We start from the raw sequence: 20,826 nt of genomic DNA on the forward strand, positions 1-20,826 counted from the left end.
CTACTACTATTACTATTACTACTACACAACAAACTACTACTATTACTACACAACTACCAACTACTACAACTACTACTACTACAATACAAAAACGACACAACTACGACGGACGACGATACTACTACTCAACGACACTACGACTACTACTACTACTACAACGACTACTACTACTACACTACTACTACAATACTACACTACTACTATACTACTACTACAACAACTACTACTACTACTACTACTACTACTACTACGACAACAACTACTACTACTACTACTACTACTACTACTACTACAACAACTACTACTACTACTACTATTACAACAACTACTACTACTACTACAACTACTACTACTACTACGACAACAACTACTACTACTACAACTACTACTACTACTATCACTACTACTACTACTACTACAACTACTACTACTACTACGACAACAACTACTACTACTACTACTACTACTACTACTACAACAACTACTACTACTACTAACACTACTACTACAACTACTACTACTACTATGACAACAACTACTACTACTACTACTACTACTACAACTACTACTACTACTACTACTACTACTACTACTACTACTACAACAACTACTACTACTACTACTACTACTACTACTACGACAACAACTACTACTACTACTACTACTACTACTACAACAACTACTACTACTACGACAACAACTACTACTACTACTACTACAACAACTACTACTACTACTACTTCTACTACTTCTACAACTACTACTACTACGACAACAACTACTACTACTACTACTACTACTACGACAACAACTACTACTACTACTACTACTACTACTACTACAACAACTACTACTACTACTACTACTACTACTTCTACAACTACTACTACTACTACATCTCTAGCAATGTTCTTGGATGTGTTAGGACAACAACAAAAATCATAATTATGTCTAAGTTTATATCTCAAAAGTACAGTTCTGTCTAAACAAATCAATAATAATGCATTGATAGTGTTATATTATGTCTTTGTATGAACCTGAGGCAGTGCATCAAAGGCGGCACCGCAAAGGAGGGGCGGCGTGGCAAAGGTGAGGGCCGTTTATTTCCGCTTGCGGCTATATCTATGCTTGTTATTGCACAAGTCTACTATGATTGGCACACCCATAACATTTCCTCAAGGATGTTATGGGTATGCTACCTTCTAAAGAGTAACTTCTTACCTATATTTGTATAATTAATCTTAAAAATAATGTTAAAATAAATAAATAGACATAAGTAAAATAACATTTAATGGAATGGCTTTAAGAAATTGAATGAGGAACTAAATGCACTGTCAAGTTAGATTTTAATTAGTTTGGCTATATTCAGATTGCACACTAGAATTTCAGATTCTTAGTTTTAACAGCTTTTCCTGTTTGTTTTAGCTGGACACATTTGACTACATTACAAAAAACCCTAACCATTTTCTTGGTCTAGCATCGATGTGAACTCTCAATAATGAGTCACAAAATACAAAGGAAAGGGGGGTGGTGAATGTTTGTGAAGAATATAAAAGCCACAGATGAACTGCAAAGGGCTGTAAAAGTGTGTTTTTGTCCAACCACAATGCATATCCTGCTGCAGCGTTCACTGCTTCTCTTTCTGACATATATACAGTATATGTATGTATGTATATATATATAGTGGGGCAAAAAAGTATTTAGTCAGCCACCAAGTGCAAGTTCTCCCACTTAATAAGATGAGAGAGGCCTGTAATTTTCATCATAGGTATACCTATGATGAAAATTACTATGAGAGACAAAATGAAAAAAAAAATGCAGAAAATCACATTGTAGGATTTTTGATGAATTTATTTGCAAATTATGGTGGAAAATATGTATTTAGTCAATAACAAAAGATAATCTCAATACTTTGTAATGTACCCTTTGTTGGCAATGACTGAGGTCAAACATTCTCTGTAAGTCTTCACACACTGTTGCTGGTATTTTGGCCCATTCCTCCATGCAGATCTCCTCTAGAGCAGTGATGTTTTGGGGCTGTCGCTGGGCAACACGGACTTTCAACTCCCTCCAAAGATTTTCTATGGGGTTGAGATCTGGAGACTGGCTAGGCCACTCCAGGACCTTGAAATGCTTCTTACGAAGCCACTCCTTCGTTGCCCTGACAGTGTGTTTGGGATCATTATCGTGCTGAAAAACCCAGCCACGTTTCATCTTCAATGCTCTTGCTGATGGAAGGAGGTTTTCACTCAAAATCTCACGATACATGGCCCCATTCATTCTTTCCTTTACACGGATCTGTCATCCTGGTCCCTTTGCAGAGAAACAGCCCCAAAGCATGATGTTACCACCTCCATGCTTTACAGTAGGTATCCTCCAAACACGAGTTGAGTTTTTACCTAAAAGATCTATTTTGGTTTCATCTGACGATATGACATTCACCCAATCCTCTTCATGATCATCCGAATGCTCTCTAGCAAACTTCAGACGGGCCCGGACATGTACTGGCTTAAGCAGGGAGACAAGTCTGGCACTGCAGGATTTGAGTCCCTGGCGGTGTAGTGTGTTACTGATGGTAGCCTTTGTTACTTTGGTCCCAGCTTTCTGCAGGTCATTCACTAGGTCCCCCTGTGTGGTTCTGGGATTTTTGCTCACTGTTCTTGTGATCATTTTGACCCCACGGGGTGAGATCTTGCGTGGAGCCCCAGATCAAGGGAGATTATCAGTGGTCTTGTATGTCTTTCATTTTCTAATAATTGCTCCCACAGTTGATTTCTTCAAACCAAGCTGCTTACCTATTGCAGATTCAGTCTTCCCAGCCTGGTGCAGGTCTACAACTGTGTTTCTGGTGTCCTTTGACAGCTCTTTGGTCTTGGCCAAGTGGAGTTCGGAGTGTCACTGTTTGAGGTTGTGGACAAGTGTCTTTTATACTGATAACGAGTTCAAACAGGTTCCATTAAAGGTAAAGTCTTCAACTCTTATAAAAGTGACTTTTTGTCATATTTGCTAAAGCTGTCACTATGTAAGGACTGCTTCACATGAAACTAGTAGTTTGTGTGAAAAAAAAAAAAACCACACTCATTGAGTCCGCCCTGCTGCTCCTGCAGCCTTTGGTGGATTGCCAGAATGCACCGCGACCGAGAAAAAAGAACAAATCAGAGCCAGGATTGTGTTTGATGGACTATCTGACAGCTGTTGCTCACAGGCCCCGCCCCTTTCCCTGGCTGTAGCGCTGTCTTTTTTTACAGTGTATGGTCTGGAGGAGTAGAAGATGGAATTGGTGGCTTTTCTGCTTGAAAGGTAATTACTGCTGCTTGATTTACATTATGTTTGAATTGTAATTGTTACACTAGAACTCTGTGGTGCATGTGTTGTTTGTGTGCGCACAGCAGCCTCCGTGTGGGCTGCTGTAAGTGACACTGTGTTGTTGCTGCTGCTAGAATCTGGTTTGAGTACATAGAGAGAGAGAGAAGCGCTGCAGTAATATGCTTTTAACAGAGCATGTTGTATTACTGTAATGTTGCTGTTGGACTAACGTTAGCTTGTTAGCTCCTCTGAGTGAGGGGCTTTGGAAAGTTTGGAGGCAGGGCAAGAGAGCAGCGGGGGGAGGGAGGGGGAGAGAGGGATCTGAGCGCTGCGGACGACACCTTTTATACAGGTAACGAGTGGAGGACAGAGGAGCCTCTTAAAGAAGAAGTTACAGGTCTGTGAGAGCCAGAAATCTTGCTTGTTTGTAGGTGACCAAATACTTATTTTACCAAGGGATTTACCAATTTAGTCAATAAAAATCCTACAATGTGATTTTATGGCCCCACTGTATATGTCATAAAAATAATGTAAAATAAATAAATAGACATAAGAAAAAAAAAAAAAAAAAAAACATTAAAATAAATGGTTTTAAGAAAGTGAATGAGGAACTAAATGCACAGTCAAGTTAGATTTGAATTAGTTTGGATATATTCAGATTGCACACTAGAATTTCAGTTTCTTAGTTTTAACAGCTTTTGTGGCAACATTGAAGTTTTCCTGTTTGTTTTAGCTGGACACATATGACTACATTACAAAAAACCCTAACCATTTTTGTGGTCTAACATTGATGTGAACTCTCAATAATGAGCCACAAACTACAAAGAAACTGAAGTAAAAAAAAAAAAAAAAAAATGTGTTCGTGTACACAGGAGAGGGGCGTGGGAAGTTTTAGTGAAGAATATAAAAGCCACAGAATAACTGCAAAGGACTGCAAAAGTGATCGCTAAGCCATTGTTCTCCAACCACAATGCACAACCTGCTGCAGTGTTCACTGTTTCTTTTTCTGATCTGTTTCAGACAAGAAGGTAAGTAGAGTTGTTCTCATACTAATAGATTCACAAGACATTGCTTTAAACTATGTTATTATTTGCTTTTAGGTTTGGGGAGTGAGATCATTAATGGCCATAAGGTGAAGAATAACTTGATGCCGTACATGGCATCAGTGCAAAACGACCAAGGTCATGTCTGTGGAGGATTCCTTATCAGTGAAGATTTTGTGATGACGGCAGCACATTGTGGTGATTCGTAAGTGTGTTTCTCTGTTTGGTAATGTTTCATTTCTAAATGGTTCTTCACTGTAGTTCATCTTCATGCAGGAAGACCCTGACTGTGGTTTTGGGGACTCACAATTGGAAGAAAGTTACTAAGACAATGAAGTACACGACAAAGAAGTGCAAGCACCAACAATATAATAACGTATCTCTAGAAAATGACATCATGCTCCTTAAGGTAATTAAAATACATTTTAACTTAATTTAATTTATGCACCAAATACTGTAAGGTCATCTCACAGCACTTGTCACTATGATAATAGTAAACTACTTTAAGTTCATCCTCAAATAATGAGTAACATTCAATTCCACAGTAGTGTAATTAATATAGTTATAGTTGTTACTTTTTTCAAGCAAATTAAACTGTTGACATGTTAAGAAAAAGTAAATTTTGAAAAATATTTTTGCCTTTTTTTTTTTTTTTAAAGTTAATGCATTGACTCACAAAAGTGAGAACACACTAAATTTCAGCAGCAGGTGTGTGTTGCATTTAATATAGGCAGTGGTTATCTGTACGGTTGCCGTATCAATATATACAACATTCTATCCGTATGCAGCGCCCCTATTTGGCCAGTTTAGGTCACGTGATAGGTCAGTCATTGGCCAGTTTTGGTCACGTAACTAAGACTAAACCTAAAATTTGTTGCGATATTAGGTTATAACTAGGGATGCACCGGAAGGAACATTTGTGGCCGAAGCCGATTAAAATATAAACGCTTGGCCGAATACCGAATATCAAATGTGGTTGTTAAGTTTTTCACTATTTTTTTTTAATAGTGCATTAATAGATTAGAATAAATTTCTAGACATGTTTTTTAAAGAAAGTAAATGTTTATTGAATATTCTGACATTTTTTAAAAATATTCCAGTAGCCTTTGGTTTTCAACAAAAAGCACAACAAAGTTTTTTATTCATAGTAGACCTTCAAACAAAACAAAACATGCATTCCAAAAAAGTTAAGTGCATTAAAGTGGATAAACCCACAACAAATGAATTATTGTCCTTTTGGCACAAGTCTGCTTTGCCACAGTAGATAATCATAAATAATAATGTAAACCTAGGGCCCTAAAAATTCTGTTTTATTTTTTCCCAAATTCCGTGTTTTCCACTTAAATTTTTTTAATTCTGTTTTTTTTTTTTTTTCATTTGTAGAAATATGTATCATTTTTTAAAGAAAACAAACAAAAGGCTGGAATAAAAACAACTAAAGGAAAACACGGACTGAGTTATTCTTAGTTAGCCAGGCACAACAGTTCAAACACTGAGCAGGTGAAGATGATTAAAGCTGATTACATTCTCACGGAGCACCGCTGCGCTACACGAAAAACGGACGGAGCTTTACAGGCACAGCAAAGTGAAACGGGCACTGGAGGCTCTGTATTTAGGAGTCAGTGATGATTTGTGTTGTTTAATGCAGGGCGGTGCACTTAATAAACGGTCTCCAGATACATTTCCCCACGGTGACAGCGTTTCATGCCGATTCTGTCCATTTCCGGGTTTAACTGTTTTCATTGGTCAATTCCGTGATTCCGTCCGCAATTACGTTAATGCGGATGTGCCTGTATGTCAAGCCCCAAATAAAATGCTTAAGAAATCTGTAAGTCGGACAGGGAGTCACTGCACGTTGTTTGATTGCATCATTGCGTAACATGCTACATTCGGCCTTGCTTTTAACTCATTCCACCAAAGGCCGAATGTTGCTTTTTTTGCTATATTTGGCCGAATATATTCAGTTACCGAATATTCGGTGCATCCCTAGTTACAACCTAACTCTAACCCTAAACTTTACTATAATCCTAACCCTAAGACGTTACGTATGTGTACTTCGGTAACTGCAACAATAGCACCGGAGGTTTTCCGTACGGCAACTGTACAAATAGACGCTTTCTTTAATTTATTATTATATATGATAAACTTGCTTTAAAAAATAAATTCAAAGTGTTTGATGTATTTGGAAGATATCCTGAGTCAGCTGATAAATTAATTGAGATTTTAATCATAAACAGTTTCAGTAATTACATCTTAATACTGTCATACTGTTCTTTCAGCAGGCATAGTAAAATCCTTACTGAGATGATTGCATACTGCTGCCAAATACTATATATTTTGTTTATAATCATGTTGAGAGAAACATTAATTTTTTTCCCCATGTATTTCCAGCTGTCAAGGCAAGCTTATCTTGGAAAACATAAAATCAAGCCAGTTCCAATTCCAAGCAAGCCAAGAAATCTGAACGCTAACACAAAATGTGAGGTGGCTGGATGGGGATCCATTAAAACTGGTGGTGGAAGTGTGAATGAGCTGTATGCTACAGATGTTTCCATCATCAATCAGAAAACATGTCGGAAGTTGTGGAAGAATAGACTTCCAGCTAACATTATCTGCGCAGGTGGATACGACTCAGACAAGGGCTTCTGTCAGGTATTTCCGTTATATGGTGCCCTTTCACAGAAAACTAAGTACAATCCCATTTCTTCACAAAGTGACTGTGATGTATTCCTCCAACAGGGGGATTCTGGTGGCCCTTTGGTGTGTGACAAGATGGCAGTTGGAATTGTCTCCTTTAACTACAGGGGGAACTGTAGCTACCCAAATAAACCAAACATCTACACAGACCTGTCCAAGCATCTCCCCTGGGTCAGAGCTATTCTGAAGAAAAAGACATGCTAAGCCTTTTATCACATGTTTGAACTGTGATGTGAATGTGTATCTTTGTGGTTATTAAAAGGTTATCAAAAGTGGGCTGGGCTCTTTGTCTAAAGAAGAACTGACTGATACACAATCAATTATTTTAGAGTCATTGCTGAAATCTCAAATCTTAAAGATCATTTGAACACCAACTTATTCAACACAGTCATCATTTTACAGATATATATTGTAAGACTTACAGAAATAAACAATTAAATAAAGGAGAAAGGATAAGGACTTTGACACCCCTCAAGGCAGAGGAGTCTAACTTATTTTCTCTTAGGGACCAAATGTGGAGCAGGGTCGGACAAAATTGCACTTCCACATATAACAGACATATTTTAATATGTAAGGCACTGACTATCCAAACAATAAATCTGTCTACCTTAAAACATCGTTTTGTGTATTTGGGAGGATTGTTTACGAACATTTGCAGAATTTTACATGAATTGAGGATTATTTTGACAATTTATGACAGTGGTCATGTGATACATAGACACAGGACAATAACCAGCCTCTAAAAAAATATGGTGTCTGTAGTTTCAGTGAATTTGTGTATTTGGAGTGACAGAGATTTCTACAACTGAATAATTTGGTAATTTACACAATGATGAATGTTTTCTCTCTAATATTTACTTTTTTTGCGGGCCATTTAGATATGCTAAAGCAGTGTTTCTTAAATGGCGGTATGCAATGGCATTATAGGGGGTACTTGAGAGAGAGAGAGTGGAAAATTAAAAAATGTGAGCATGAACATATTTATTTTTTGTTAAAAATGATGATCATAATAATGATGATGAAAATTATCTTGATTAGAACATGAAATATATATAATTAATAATACAAGGGTCAGTCTTGGTCCCACACCAGGGGGTGAATAAACAAAAACGATTAAGAAAAAAAACCTATGGAAATAAATCTATTCTGGAGGCACTCAATCAGTGTTTTTCAACCTTGGGGACATGACCCCATGCAGTGTTGTTTGTTTTCCCTGGACACATATGACTACATTACAAAAAACCCTAACCATTTTTGTGGTCTAACATTGATGTGAACTCTCAATAATGAGCCACAAAATACAAAGAACCTGAAGTAAAAAAAAAAAAAAAAAAGACGAGTGAAATGTGTTTGTGTACACAGGAGAGGGGCGTGGGAAGTGTTAGTGAAGAATATAAAAGCCACAGAATAACTGCAAAGGACTGCAAAAGTGATCGCTAAGCCATTGTTCTCCAACCACAATGCACAACCTGCTGCAGTGTTCACTGTTTGTTTTTCTGATCTGTTTCAGACAAGAAGGTAAGTAGAGTTATTCTCATACTAATAGATTCACAAGACATTGCTTTAAACTATGTTATTATTTGCTTTTAGGTTTGGGGAGTGAGATCATTAATGGCCATAAGGTGAAGAATAACTTGATGCCGTACATGGCATCAGTGCAAAACGACAAAGGCCATGTCTGTGGAGGATTCCTTATCAGTGAAGATTTTGTGATGACGGCAGCACATTGTGATATTTCGTAAGTGTGTTTCTCTGTTTGGTAATGTTTCATTTCTAAATGGTTCTTCACTGTAGTTCATCTTCATGCAGGAAGACCCTGACTGTGGTTTTGGGGACTCACAATCTGAAGAAAGTTACTAAGACAATGAAGTACAGCACAAAGAAGTGCAAGCACCAACAATATAAGAACGTATCTCTAGGAAATGACATCATGCTCCTTAAGGTAATTAAAATACATTTTAACTTAATTTAATTTATGCACCAAATACTGTAAGGTCATCTCACAGCACTTGTCACTATGATATTAGTAAACTACTTTAAGTTCATCCTCAAATAATGAGTAACATTCAATTCCACAGTAGTGTAATTAATATAGTTATAGTTGTTGCTTTTTTCAAGCACATGAAACTGTTGACATGTTAAGAAAAAGTACATTTTGAAAAATATTTTTGGCTTTTTTTTTTTTTTTAAAGTTAATGCATTGACTCACAAAAGTGAGAACACACTAAATTTCAGCAGCAGGTGTGTGTTGCATTAAATATAGGCAGTGGTTATCTGTACGGTTGCCGTATCAATATATACAACATTCTATCCGTATGCAGCGCCCCTATTTGGCCAGTTTAGGTCACGTGATAGGTCAGTCATTGGCCAGTTTTGGTCACGTAGCTAAGACTAAACCTAAAATTTGTTGCGATATTAGGTTATAACTAGGGATGCACCGGAAGGAACATTTGTGGCCGAAGCTGATTAAAATATAAACGCTTGGCCGAATACCGAATATCAAATGTGGTTGTTAAGTTTTTCACTATTTTTTTTAAATAGTGCATAAATAGATTAGAATAAATTTCTAGACATGTTTTTTAAAGAAAGTAAATGTTTATTGAATATTCTGACATTTTTTTTAAATATTCCAGTAGCCTTTGCTTTTTAACAAAAAGCACAACAAAGTTTTTTATTCATAGTAGACCTTCAAACAAAACAAAACATGCATTCCAAAAAAGTTAAGTGCATTAAAGTGGATAAACCCACAACAAATGAATTATTGTCTGGCACAAGTCTGCTTTGCCACAGTAGATAATCATAAATAATAATGTACACCTAGGGCCCTAAAAATTCTGTTTTATTTTTTCCCAAATTCCGTGTTTTCCACTTAAATTTTTTTAATTCTGTTTTTTTTTTTTTTTTTCATTTGTAGAAATATGTATCATTTTTTAAAGAAAACAAACAAAAGGCTGGAATAAAAACAACTAAAGGAAAACACGGACTGAGTTATTCTTAGTTAGCCAGGCACAACAGTTCAAACACTGAGCAGGTGAAGATGATTAAAGCTGATTACATTCTCACGGAGCACCGCTGCGCTACACGAAAAACGGACGGAGCTTTACAGGCACAGCAAAGTGAAACGGGCACTGGAGGCTCTGTATTTAGGAGTCAGTGATGATTTGTGTTGTTTAATGCAGGGCGGTGCACTTAATAAACGGTCCCCAGATACATTTCCCCACGATGACAGCGTTTCATGCCGATTCTGTCCATTTCCGGGTTTAACCGTTTTCATTGGTCAATTCCGTGATTCCGTCCGCAATTACGTTAATGCGGATGTGCCTGTATGTCAAGCCCCAAATAAAATGCTTAAGAAATCTGTGAGTCGGACAGGGAGTCACTGCACGTTGTTTGATTGCATCATTGCGTAACATGCTACATTCGGCCTTGCTTTTAACTCATTCCACCAAAGGCCGAATGTGGCTTTTTTTGCAATATTTGGCCGAATATATTCAGTTACCGAATATTCGGTGCATCCCTAGTTACAACCTAACTCTAACCCTAAACTTTACTATAATCCTAACCCTAAGACGTTACGTACGTGTACTTCGGTAACTGCAACAATAGCACCGGAGGTTTTCTGTACGGCAACCGTACAAATAGACACTTTCTTTAATTTATTATTATATATGATAAACTTGCTTTAAAAAATAAATTCAAAGTGTTTGATGTATTTGGAAGATATCCTGAGTCAGCTGATAAATTAATTGAGATTTTAATCATAAACAGTTTTAGTAATTACATCTTAATACTGTCATACTGTTCTTTCAGCAGGCATAGTAAAATCCTTACTGAGATGATTGCATACTGCTGCCAAATACTATATATTTTGTTTATAATCATGTTGAGAGAAACATTAATTTTTTTCCCCATGTATTTCCAGCTGTCAAAGAAAGCTTATCTCGGAAAACATCAAATCAAGCCAGTTCCAATTCCAAGCAAGCCAAGAAATCTGAAAGATCACACAAAATGTAAGGTGGCTGGATGGGGATCCATTAAAACTGGTGGTGGAAGTGTGAATGAGCTGTATGCTACAGATGTTTCCATCATCAATCAGAAAACATGTCGGACGTCGTGGGAGAATAGACTTCCAGCTAACATTATCTGCGCAGGTGGATACGACTCAGACAAGGGCTTCTGTCAGGTATTTCCGTTATATGGTGCCCTTTCACAGAAAACTAAGTACAATCCCATTTCTTCACAAAGTGACTGTGATGTATTCCTCCAACAGGGGGATTCTGGTGGCCCTTTGGTGTGTGACAAGATGGCAGTTGGAATTGTCTCCTTTAACAACGGGAGGAACTGTAACTACCCAGAAAAACCAAACATCTATACAGACCTGTCCAAGCATCTCCCCTGGGTCAGAGCTATTCTGAAGAAAAAGACATGCTAAGCCTTTTATCACATGTTTGAACTGTGATGTGAATGTGTATCTTTGTGGTTATTAAAAGGTTATCAAAAGTGGGCTGGGCTCTTTGTCTAAAGAAGAACTGACTGATACACAATCAATTATTTTAGAGTCATTGCTGAAATCTCAAATCTTAAAGATCATTTGAACACCAACTTATTCAACACAGTCATAATCTTACATACAATATTTTCTTTTCAACTTTTAGCTACAAGACTTTGTTGGGAACCAAACCACTTAAAGCTGAACTTTAGCCTAAAGACTCTCTTTCTAACAGGATAAACCACGGAGCCTTTCTTTATCACAAACTGTTTACAGAATACTGCTCTAGCAACTTTGAGGTGCATAGCTAACCCCACTATGCTTCCTTTGAACCCAATAATGGAGCCAGGGAGACTGGCTCGAACACTTTTTCAGTAAAAACTATTTTTACGACTCCACACAGGGGGGAAAAACCCCGTCTTCTCCCCTTTCCCAAACAGATGCCTTTGGGAGGCTATAAGATCACAGAACTGTCCCATTGATTCCTGACCACCTGTGGTGAACTCTCACACAAGGATACATCCCAGGCCTCCTCTAAGAGACTGGGTGGAGAAATACTAGTAATTTTCCAAACCAAATGAGAACAAAGAAACTGTACTATGTTTGAAAAGTCACAAAAAAAAAAACATTATTGGAATGGTTCCTGCAGAAATAGAAATTGCAAATATTGTCTGTCCTATGCCACTCTTTCCAGGTAATTCTATACCAACAGAATGCTATTTTAAATGTTTCATCATTTAAAAAGTGTTTGAAATACCAGAAAACATCAAAAAAGTTAGTTTAAGGTATCTACTGTTTACCATATAGTAAGGAAAAAGCATAACACGAATTATGACCTTTGTGTTTACAAGTACGTAACAAGTAAAATTCATTAACCGGTTCCTGTCAAGTAATTCTTAAAAAATGATTTCAGAATAAAAATATATTCTTAAAATTCAAAACAACACACAATCTTAACTGTATTCTATACTTTCACAAATATAACTCCATATCACTAATCCTGGCCGCTCTGTATTTGTAACACAGTGAAACAAACATGATCAAAAACTAATTCTAGAAGAAAAAGTGTCTTTGGGGCCACCTGAAATTTTTTTTATTACAAAATGGGGTCACAATCCAAAAAAGGTTGGGAACCACTGTGATAAATACTGTTTCATTCCACTTATTTACAAAATTAAATTATTCAAACATGATATCACTCATCAATTCCTTTATTATGCTCTTTCTTTCATAGTATTCTGTGCAAAATGTTGTAGCCGGACAAAGGGGCTACTTGAATTCAGAAATAAGATAAAGGGGGTACTTGAGCCAAAAAGGTGCATGTTTTTGGTTTGTGGGAGAAAGCTACACACCTGGAGAAAACCAAGAGAACATGCAAAATCCACACAAAAGGGTCTGAGATAACCAGGCACTGAATCAAACCCAACACTCTGGACCTTCTTACTATAAGGCAGAATGTAAGTAAATGGTAAATGGACTTGATTTTATATAGCGCTTTATCACCACATTGAAGCAGTTTCAAAGCGCTTTACATATCAGCTCATTCACCCAATCACTCTCACATTCACACACCAGTGGGACAGGACTGCCATGCAAGGCGCTAGTCGACCACTGGGAGCAACTTAGGGTTCAGTGTCTTGCCCAAGGACACTTCGACACATAGTCAGGTACTGGGATCGAACCCCCAACCTCTCGATCAGAAGACAACCCTCTACCACCTGAGCCACGGTCTCAAGTGCCAACTGCTACACCAGCGTGCAAACATCATCATCTGAGAAATAAGTATCTCCTGCAAAATGGCAAACACCCCATAAGGAAGCTTTTGGAGAAGAGTTAAATCGATCAACACTGCAGTCATCACACTGAATCAAGTCAGATTCAACTTCATGTGTGCAAAAGCAGACATGCAAATGAGCTTTGGCATATTGTCATATGTACGAGTAAACTGGTAAACCTGCACAAATCAGTCAGAACTACGAAGCCGCTGAAAGATCACGTCCGCAAAAAAAAACAATTTCCATTTCCTGCATGCGGTAGTATAAATCCATTTTAGTGTGGCATATGTGTCTGTTTGCTCTTTCTATTTCTTATATGTGCGTCATGTGTTAAATACAGCAGTTATTTTTCTCGTCTTGAAAATGAATTGAACTGAAATCGACTTGAAATGAAATTATTACTTTCACAGATGTGGGAGTTGCTTGATGTTTGTTAGTGGAAACACTTCTAAGTGAAGGAATGGATTGCATCTGAATGTGAGAAGATCACTGCTCAGATGTGGTTTCTGTGGTTTTTGTAGTTTGTCATAAGATTTTACTTTTTTTTTTTTTTTTAGAAAAAGGGCAATCTTATTGCCAATAGCACCAAAATGTAAACATTTACACCTTTTGTATGTTCAATTTTTCCCACCTCATTTGGCTATGTAGCTTAAATGAAATTAGATGTTTAAAAAGATATCTGCAACAGCGGTTAAAAAAGACACACGTAAAGCAGCAGTCTGACTACTTTCATTCTGAGTGAGAGGTCGACCAGGTAAGAGAACGCTCTTCCAAGAAATAAGGGCCAACACTTCACAAACAAAGAGGCCACAATGCGTCATGTGTTAAACACATGTCAAGAGTAAAGAAGATTCCATGGGGGCCTGCTAACTATAACCACCACAGCACCATGTTACAATGTGTGTAGTTGTTTAGCTTGGCTACACGCGTAAGTCAGTAAGTAATATTTATTTATTTAGCACCTTTTACAGACAGGAGTCACAAAGTGCTTCACAATACATACAGCGCATACAATACAATACAAATTACAGTTACAGTCACAAAAATATGATGGTCATAAAACAACCCTTTATCACTGGAATTTTAAAATGCTTTCTGAAACAAATAGGTTTTCAGTTGGCTCTTAAAAGCATCAACGGAATCAAGCAAACGCAAGGAAAACGGAAGATCGTTCCAGAGCGTTGGCGCGACCGCCTGGAAGGAGCGATCTCCTCTGGTCTTGTAACGGGTACGGGGGACCATGAGCAGGTTCTGATCCTGGGACCTCAGTCGGACGGATATTATGATATGATAGCCTGATATGAAAAATTTAAGAGTATCCTAATCAACTTTCACTTACTTTCATACGCGTTTCGATGTCTTCTTCTTGTTCTTCTCTGTTCTGGTGGGTTAAAAACATAAGCCAGAAACGTGTCCGTCTGTAATACCGGTCCGTCGGAAACACTTCCGTTGTGACCTTTTTTCATTCGTGTTGTGACCATTTTGCATTTGTGTTCATTTCTTTAAATGCATTCACCTGACACTTCCCGGCCACCGGGTTTCCGCAACGGAAGTGTTTCCGACGGACCGGTATTCTATGAACCAATAGTTAGTGCTAGTTGTATACCTTTTTTCGGTCTTTGGCACTTTTGTAGAAACGTTGATAATATTATAAATCTTAACATTTTCAAGAATATGATTATAAAGTATTTTTGTGTTTTATGGAGAAGCAGCATTCAGTTTTTATTGCTCCTCATCTGCGAAATAAAAAAAACCCACAAGTCCGCTCAATCCCTCAGCGCTTTTATATCAAGGTTAAAGACATTTTTATTCAACACTGCTTTTAATTAACCACCTACATTATTTAATTTGATATTATCCCATTTTTTCCTAATTTTCAAATGAGATTTTTTTTGATAGTGTGCTATAGCTCTACTGTGATCTTTGTTTTGTGTAAAACACTTTGAATTGTCCTGTACATGAAAAGTTCTATATAAATAAACTTGACTTGTTAACTTTTTTTTTTGTTGCTCTGATCCAACGTTAAACTCTGCCTCCCTCAAGGGGGAGCCAAGTGTTTACAATACATACAGTATTTATGCTTTTGTAACTTTTTACCAAATGTGTTGCTGACTTTATATGGAGCACAATCAGAAGTCACTGTGCAAAGGTAATGTTTATGTGACCTTATTACACTGATTTAAAGTGTTGATGAAGTTTGGCCCTCAGATAACATACCAGAGTGACCTCAAATGAGTTATTACTCATTGTCAGGTCATCGTAATATTTAGTTCCCTCTCAGGAAACATGTGCTATCTCAACCAGTTTCCATACATTCTAAGGTAATCCTTCTGTTCATTTAAGGTTGTTTTTATATAATTATACATCTAGGCTGCTTAGTTACTGTCATGTTTTTTTTTTTTAAAACAGCCCATGAAGGTGACAAGCTGTTTTTATCTTTACAGCCAAATTATAGTTAAGAACAGTTTTAAAAGGAGTGGCTTCCTGTTATCTTTATGGTAGAGTGAAATGAGAAATAAACAAGAAACCATGGGAACTATTGGCCAACTTCTAACTACTGACTGATTCTTCAGCTTTGATTAAGTTTGTTGGGGTAAAAAAAAGACTTTTAGTCAAAATGTAGTCATCTGGACTATTTCAGTATACTTTTAGTCAATTAAATGACACACCGTGGACTTTGTGACCTAAAGAGTTGACCCATATGAGTTATTTTAAATGATTCCTCAGGCCAATATACAGCGCTTGACAGTATCTGCTCCGAGCATGGCTTCCCTCTTGAAATACCACCCATGTATGTTTGGAGAGACGGACCGTCTTTGGTAAGCTCATGTGACCTGGTGAATGCCTGGAGAACGTATTACTTTACTGCAGTCACGTGACCACACTAAGCCTCTGGTTAGTTTTTCACCTGTTCGGCTCCTGGTCATGACCGAGGCCAGCATAGAAGTTTAAAACTGCTTCTAAGGAGGCTAAAAAGACGAGACCCGGCTGCAGAGACCTGGCCGCCGAGACCCGGCGTGGCGGCCGGTGTAGGGGCGGATGGGGGACGGGCCGCCCTGAACCCGGCCGCCAGCGGCTAGCCTAGGCCAAGGAGTAGGGGGGAGCACCACTGACACGGCGAGGAGGGCCAAGCGCCGAGTCTTCGGCGCCAGGGAGAGAAGGGCGGCGCCGGCGGCTGCTCCTCCAGCCGTGGTGCGAGCCCAGCCCCGCTTCGCACCCCGGCTCAACCGACCCAGCCCTTAGAGCAGGGCTGCCGGACTCCAGTCATCAAGGGCCGGATTCCTGAGACTGTGTCTCCCTGCTCCAACACAACTGGCTGAAACCAATGCATTGTCATCAAGCTCTGCAGAAGCATGATAACGAGCCATTCAGTTGATTCAAGTGTGTTGGAGCAGGGACACATCTAAAAGTCTCAGGAATCCTGCCCTCGATCAAAACTGGTTTGTAAATACACACAGACAGCTTTGTGGTGATCAATGTGTAAGAACACACAATCACATGAGTTCTGACTGGATTTCATCCAATATGACAGAATTATAGTTTTGTTTTTATTAGTCGATGAAAATATCAATATACTTTTAAATATGGTAGTTTTCATTCCCTTTTTTTTTTATTAATTTAGTTATAGTCTAATTATTGTCACTTAAAAAAAGGTAATCGACGAGAACTATGATGACGTTTTACTGTCAACAAAATCAACCCTTAAAAACTTTATGAATCTTGGAGTTCAATTATCACTTTGTGCAGTTTTGGTACACAAACCACAAAATGTTTCTTATTTGTGTAGTCTATTTTGCATTATTATTGTAATAACCAAACTATTGCAGGATTCTTGACCAATGTAAAAACACAATTGTACATTGAGAAAAAAAAAATGTTTGTCGGATACTTAGAATCATGAATTAAAATCTTCTGTAATGGTTCAACTCATATTGGCCTTACGGAATTACCCAGGTACTTCATTTTTTCTGTTCGCTATTTTCCCTGTGCTGCAAAATGGGTCCATTGATGAAGAAACACACACAGTTTCTATAATACATAGCCTTGGAGAACATAATGACTCTGCTATGGTGGAAGCCAACACTGTAGGTCACGTTCTAGCAAAAGTGCATCTAATAATACACTGAAAAAACCATCCATCCCCTTCATGCGTGTTGCTGTTTTTAAGCAAATATTGTCAGTGACAAAATGAAAGGCTAAAAAACAAGCTGAACATGAGCTAAATGCTAATGTCAGCATGCTAACACATTTCCAATAAATGAGCCAGTTGTGACAACCAGTGGTTATTTCATGCTTAATTTAGCCTCAAAGTCGATTCAGTCTCGCTTCCACATGAAAGAAGACTTGATTTGTCGACACCCATGAGTTTCAGGAAAATAAATGGCTTTTTTAGATTAAAAATATTTGAGCTTATCAGCTCCATCACAAAAAGACAGAATCAATACTGTTTAAACTCTTTGAACAAGAATTTTAAAGCGTAATCACTTCACGGTGTAACAATTTGAAAAAAAAAACTAAAAACCACAGCTTCCTTTAAACTGAGTGTGAAGTAACTGAGCGGATATATGGCGAGAAATTACTTTTTGCTTCACTCTCTCTTTACCATAATGAGCTGAATTACTGCAGACACCGCCCTGACCCCTGAACCCTGTCCATGTTTTGCTTCATCCTAACCTCATATCAACAAGTTCCCAACGTATTTAAACCCCTTCTCTTTTTAACCTTGAGGCGGAAATCCCCCTTTTCATTAAAGTTTGATCATATCTGAACCACAAGTTGTTTGCTCTAATTTAGCTCGTATCTTGCTGATGCCTGAAGGTGTTAAAATGAGCAGGATATTGCCTAAATTAGTGGTATTTATTAATGCATAAGGCATATAATGCTCATAAACTACAGGCCAAGTTCTTGCACGTGGGTTTACTTCATGTGCATGATTTCAAACACGTGCACTTACTTTCAAACTTTGAAATGTATGTATATATTTTATCCAAAATTAGTTTAGAGTAGTTAAAGATGGTTTTAATGGTCCATTAGGTGAGACTCTCCTTTTTAACACGATTTACTATTTTAGCATATTTTCAATAAGTTTACAAGTGGCTTTTTATTCATGTATGGAAATGTCCAAGGCATGAGGAGGTCATATATGGAGGATATGTTGCGAGTGAGGATGTTTGCGTTTATTTTTTGAACAATGTGATGATGGCTCTCTGTAAAGTGAGGCTAGTTTGAATATAAAAACTATTCAGTATTTGGAATTTATATTGCATTGTGCATTTCTTTTGTTTTAATATTCACCACATTTACTTGCAGTTAATGTCGACTGGAACTTTCTCAGGAATCTTACAAGAACAGTTTATGTTCAGCCAACAAGAAAATACATAAAAAGATGCAAACACATAGATGTAGCCTATGAATACGACAGCAAATGTTCAGATTAACTTTTTTGGTTATTACTGAATCTAGATCAGTTAAAAAAAAAAAAAATCCCTACTTCTCATTATTGGCGTAGTTTTAAAAATGTATATCTTGGTTCGTAATTGACTGATATCCATTAAATTTGACTCAGGCATGTTGGCTTGGTTCCTCTATCACTCCACTGAGTTTTACCCGTATCTGTGTTAGGATTTCAAGTCGGACCCCAAAGCGGAGACGGAGACAGGAAAGCTTTGAGAATTTATTTTTACAAAAAAACGAAGTGGCTGAGGTGACGGAGGCTGGCTGGGAGCAGACGGAGCAGGAGCAGGCAGTGAGGCACAGAAGATATCCTGAGCACAGGAGGTAACAGGTAAGTATCAAAAAATCCTCAGTGTTCAAACAAAACAGCTCCAACAGTACCGAGCGTGACGGAATTTTCTGGCAGCATGGAGAGGGCTGAACAGAGCTTATATATCAGGCTCATCAACCAGGATCAGGTGTGCCTCGTTGCTGCAGGTCTCAGCCACGCCCCCGTCACTCAGCCCTGCAGAGAAACAAAAAAAAGAAAAAAAACACAAGGGGGAGGGAAAACAGAACAAACCCTAACAGTACCCCCCCCTCAAGGGACGCCTCCTGGCGGCCGACCCGGCTTAGTGGGATGCCCAGCATAGAAGTCCCGGAGGAGAGCAGGGTCCAAGATGAGGGACCGGGAAACCCAGGAGCGGTCCTCCGGACCGTAACCCTCCCAGTCCACCAAGTACTGGAAGCCACGACCCCGCCTCCGAACATCCAGCAGCCGCCGAACCGTAAAGGCAGGATAATCGTCCACCACCCGGGGGGGTGGCGGGGGCTCGGCCGGAGGGTTGAGAGGACTCGTGGCAACTGGCTTCAGCAGAGATACATGGAATGCAGGATGAACTCTCAACGAAGGAGGCAACTTGAGCTTTACAACCATAGGATTAATGACTCTCTCAATCTCGTACGGACCAACAAACCGGGGAGACAGTTTCTTCGACTCAGTCTGCAGGGGAAGATCACGAGATGATAGCCATACTCTTTGGCCAGGCTTGTAGTCTGGCGCTGGAGTGCGGTGGCGGTCAGCAAGCCTCTGATTCCTTGCAGCGGTACGAGACAGAGCTGCTCGAACTTCATGCCAAATCCGCCGAGCTCGCTGTAGATGCCCTTGGATGGATGGAACTGCAACATGACTCTCCTGGCTTGGAAAAAGAGGAGGTTGAAAGCCATTAGCAGCCATAAACGGGGACATACCGGTTGCGGAGGAAACCATGGAGTTGTGGGAATATTCAATCCAAGGGAGGTGGATAGACCAGGAAGTCGGATTGTGAGCGGTGACACATCGAAGGGCTGCCTCCAGGTCCTGATTTGCTCGCTCTGTTTGGCCGTTCGTCTGTGGATGATATCCTGAAGACAAGCTGGCTGTTGCACCAACAGCACGACAAAAAACTCTCCACACCTGGGAGGAGAACTGTGGGCCTCTGTCTGACACAATATCCTGAGGAATGCCATGCAGTTTGAAGACATGCTGAACGAGCAAGTTTGCAGTCTCATAGGCAGAGGGTAACTTGGGTAAAGGGACGAAATGTACAGATTTCGAAAAGCGGTCCACAATGGACAGAATGACTGTATTACCGTCAGAAGGAGGCAGACCGGTAACGAAATCCACCGCGATGTGAGACCAGGGACGGTGTGGAATAGGCAGTGGGCGGAGTAAGCCAGCTGGAGCGCGATGGGACGATTTACTGCGGGCACAGACAGAGCAAGCAGCAACATATTGTTTAGTGTCGGCGGATATAGTGGGCCACCAGAAACGCTCCCGAACAAAGGAGAGGGTGCGATGAAATCCAGGATGACATGAGAGCTTGGACGAATGGCCCCACTGAAGCACCACGGATCTGGCTGAAGGAGGCACAAACAGGCGACCTGGAGGACACCCATCAGGTGAGGGATGGTTAACCAGGGCCTCCTGGACGGTCTTCTCGACCTCCCAGTGGGCTGCCCCAACCACACAAGAAGAAGGCAGGATTGTTTCCACTGGAGGTTCATCCACAGGAGGTGCAAACTGGCGAGACAAGGCATCTGG

At 39.1% G+C, this 20,826-nt stretch overlaps 2 protein-coding genes across 2 annotated transcripts; both read left to right on the forward strand.

The window, feature by feature from the left end:
• Positions 1-4,184: 4,184 nt before the first annotated feature.
• LOC114461734 (granzyme B(G,H)-like) lies at positions 4,185-7,321 on the forward strand. Its single transcript, XM_028444032.1, has 5 exons — positions 4,185-4,334; positions 4,407-4,554; positions 4,626-4,758; positions 6,741-7,001; positions 7,089-7,321. The coding sequence occupies exons 1-5, from the start codon at positions 4,277-4,279 to the stop codon at positions 7,248-7,250; spliced, it is 762 nt and encodes a 253-aa protein (XP_028299833.1). The 5' UTR covers positions 4,185-4,276; the 3' UTR covers positions 7,251-7,321.
• A 998-nt stretch (positions 7,322-8,319) lies between these two features.
• On the forward strand, positions 8,320-11,587 carry LOC114462006 (duodenase-1-like). The gene is made up of 5 exons (XM_028444549.1): positions 8,320-8,564; positions 8,637-8,784; positions 8,856-8,988; positions 10,969-11,229; positions 11,317-11,587. Exons 1-5 carry the CDS (start codon positions 8,507-8,509, stop codon positions 11,476-11,478), a joined length of 762 nt encoding a protein of 253 aa, XP_028300350.1. The 5' UTR covers positions 8,320-8,506; the 3' UTR covers positions 11,479-11,587.
• Positions 11,588-20,826: the final 9,239 nt, after the last annotated feature.

This window comes from Gouania willdenowi, chromosome 4, assembly GCF_900634775.1.
Source record: "Gouania willdenowi chromosome 4, fGouWil2.1, whole genome shotgun sequence".
Lineage (NCBI taxonomy): Eukaryota > Metazoa > Chordata > Actinopteri > Blenniiformes > Gobiesocidae > Gouania > Gouania willdenowi.

Coding starts and splice junctions, on each gene's coding strand:
- LOC114461734 (XM_028444032.1), top strand. CDS start 4,277: ATGCACAACCTGCTGCAGTGTTCACTGTTTCTTTTTCTGATCTGTTTC. Junction 4,335..4,406: donor GATCTGTTTCAGACAAGAAG/GTAAGTAGAGTT, acceptor ATTTGCTTTTAG/GTTTGGGGAGTGAGATCATT. Junction 7,002..7,088: donor CAGACAAGGGCTTCTGTCAG/GTATTTCCGTTA, acceptor TTCCTCCAACAG/GGGGATTCTGGTGGCCCTTT.
- LOC114462006 (XM_028444549.1), top strand. CDS start 8,507: ATGCACAACCTGCTGCAGTGTTCACTGTTTGTTTTTCTGATCTGTTTC. Junction 8,565..8,636: donor GATCTGTTTCAGACAAGAAG/GTAAGTAGAGTT, acceptor ATTTGCTTTTAG/GTTTGGGGAGTGAGATCATT. Junction 8,989..10,968: donor ATGACATCATGCTCCTTAAG/GTAATTAAAATA, acceptor ATGTATTTCCAG/CTGTCAAAGAAAGCTTATCT.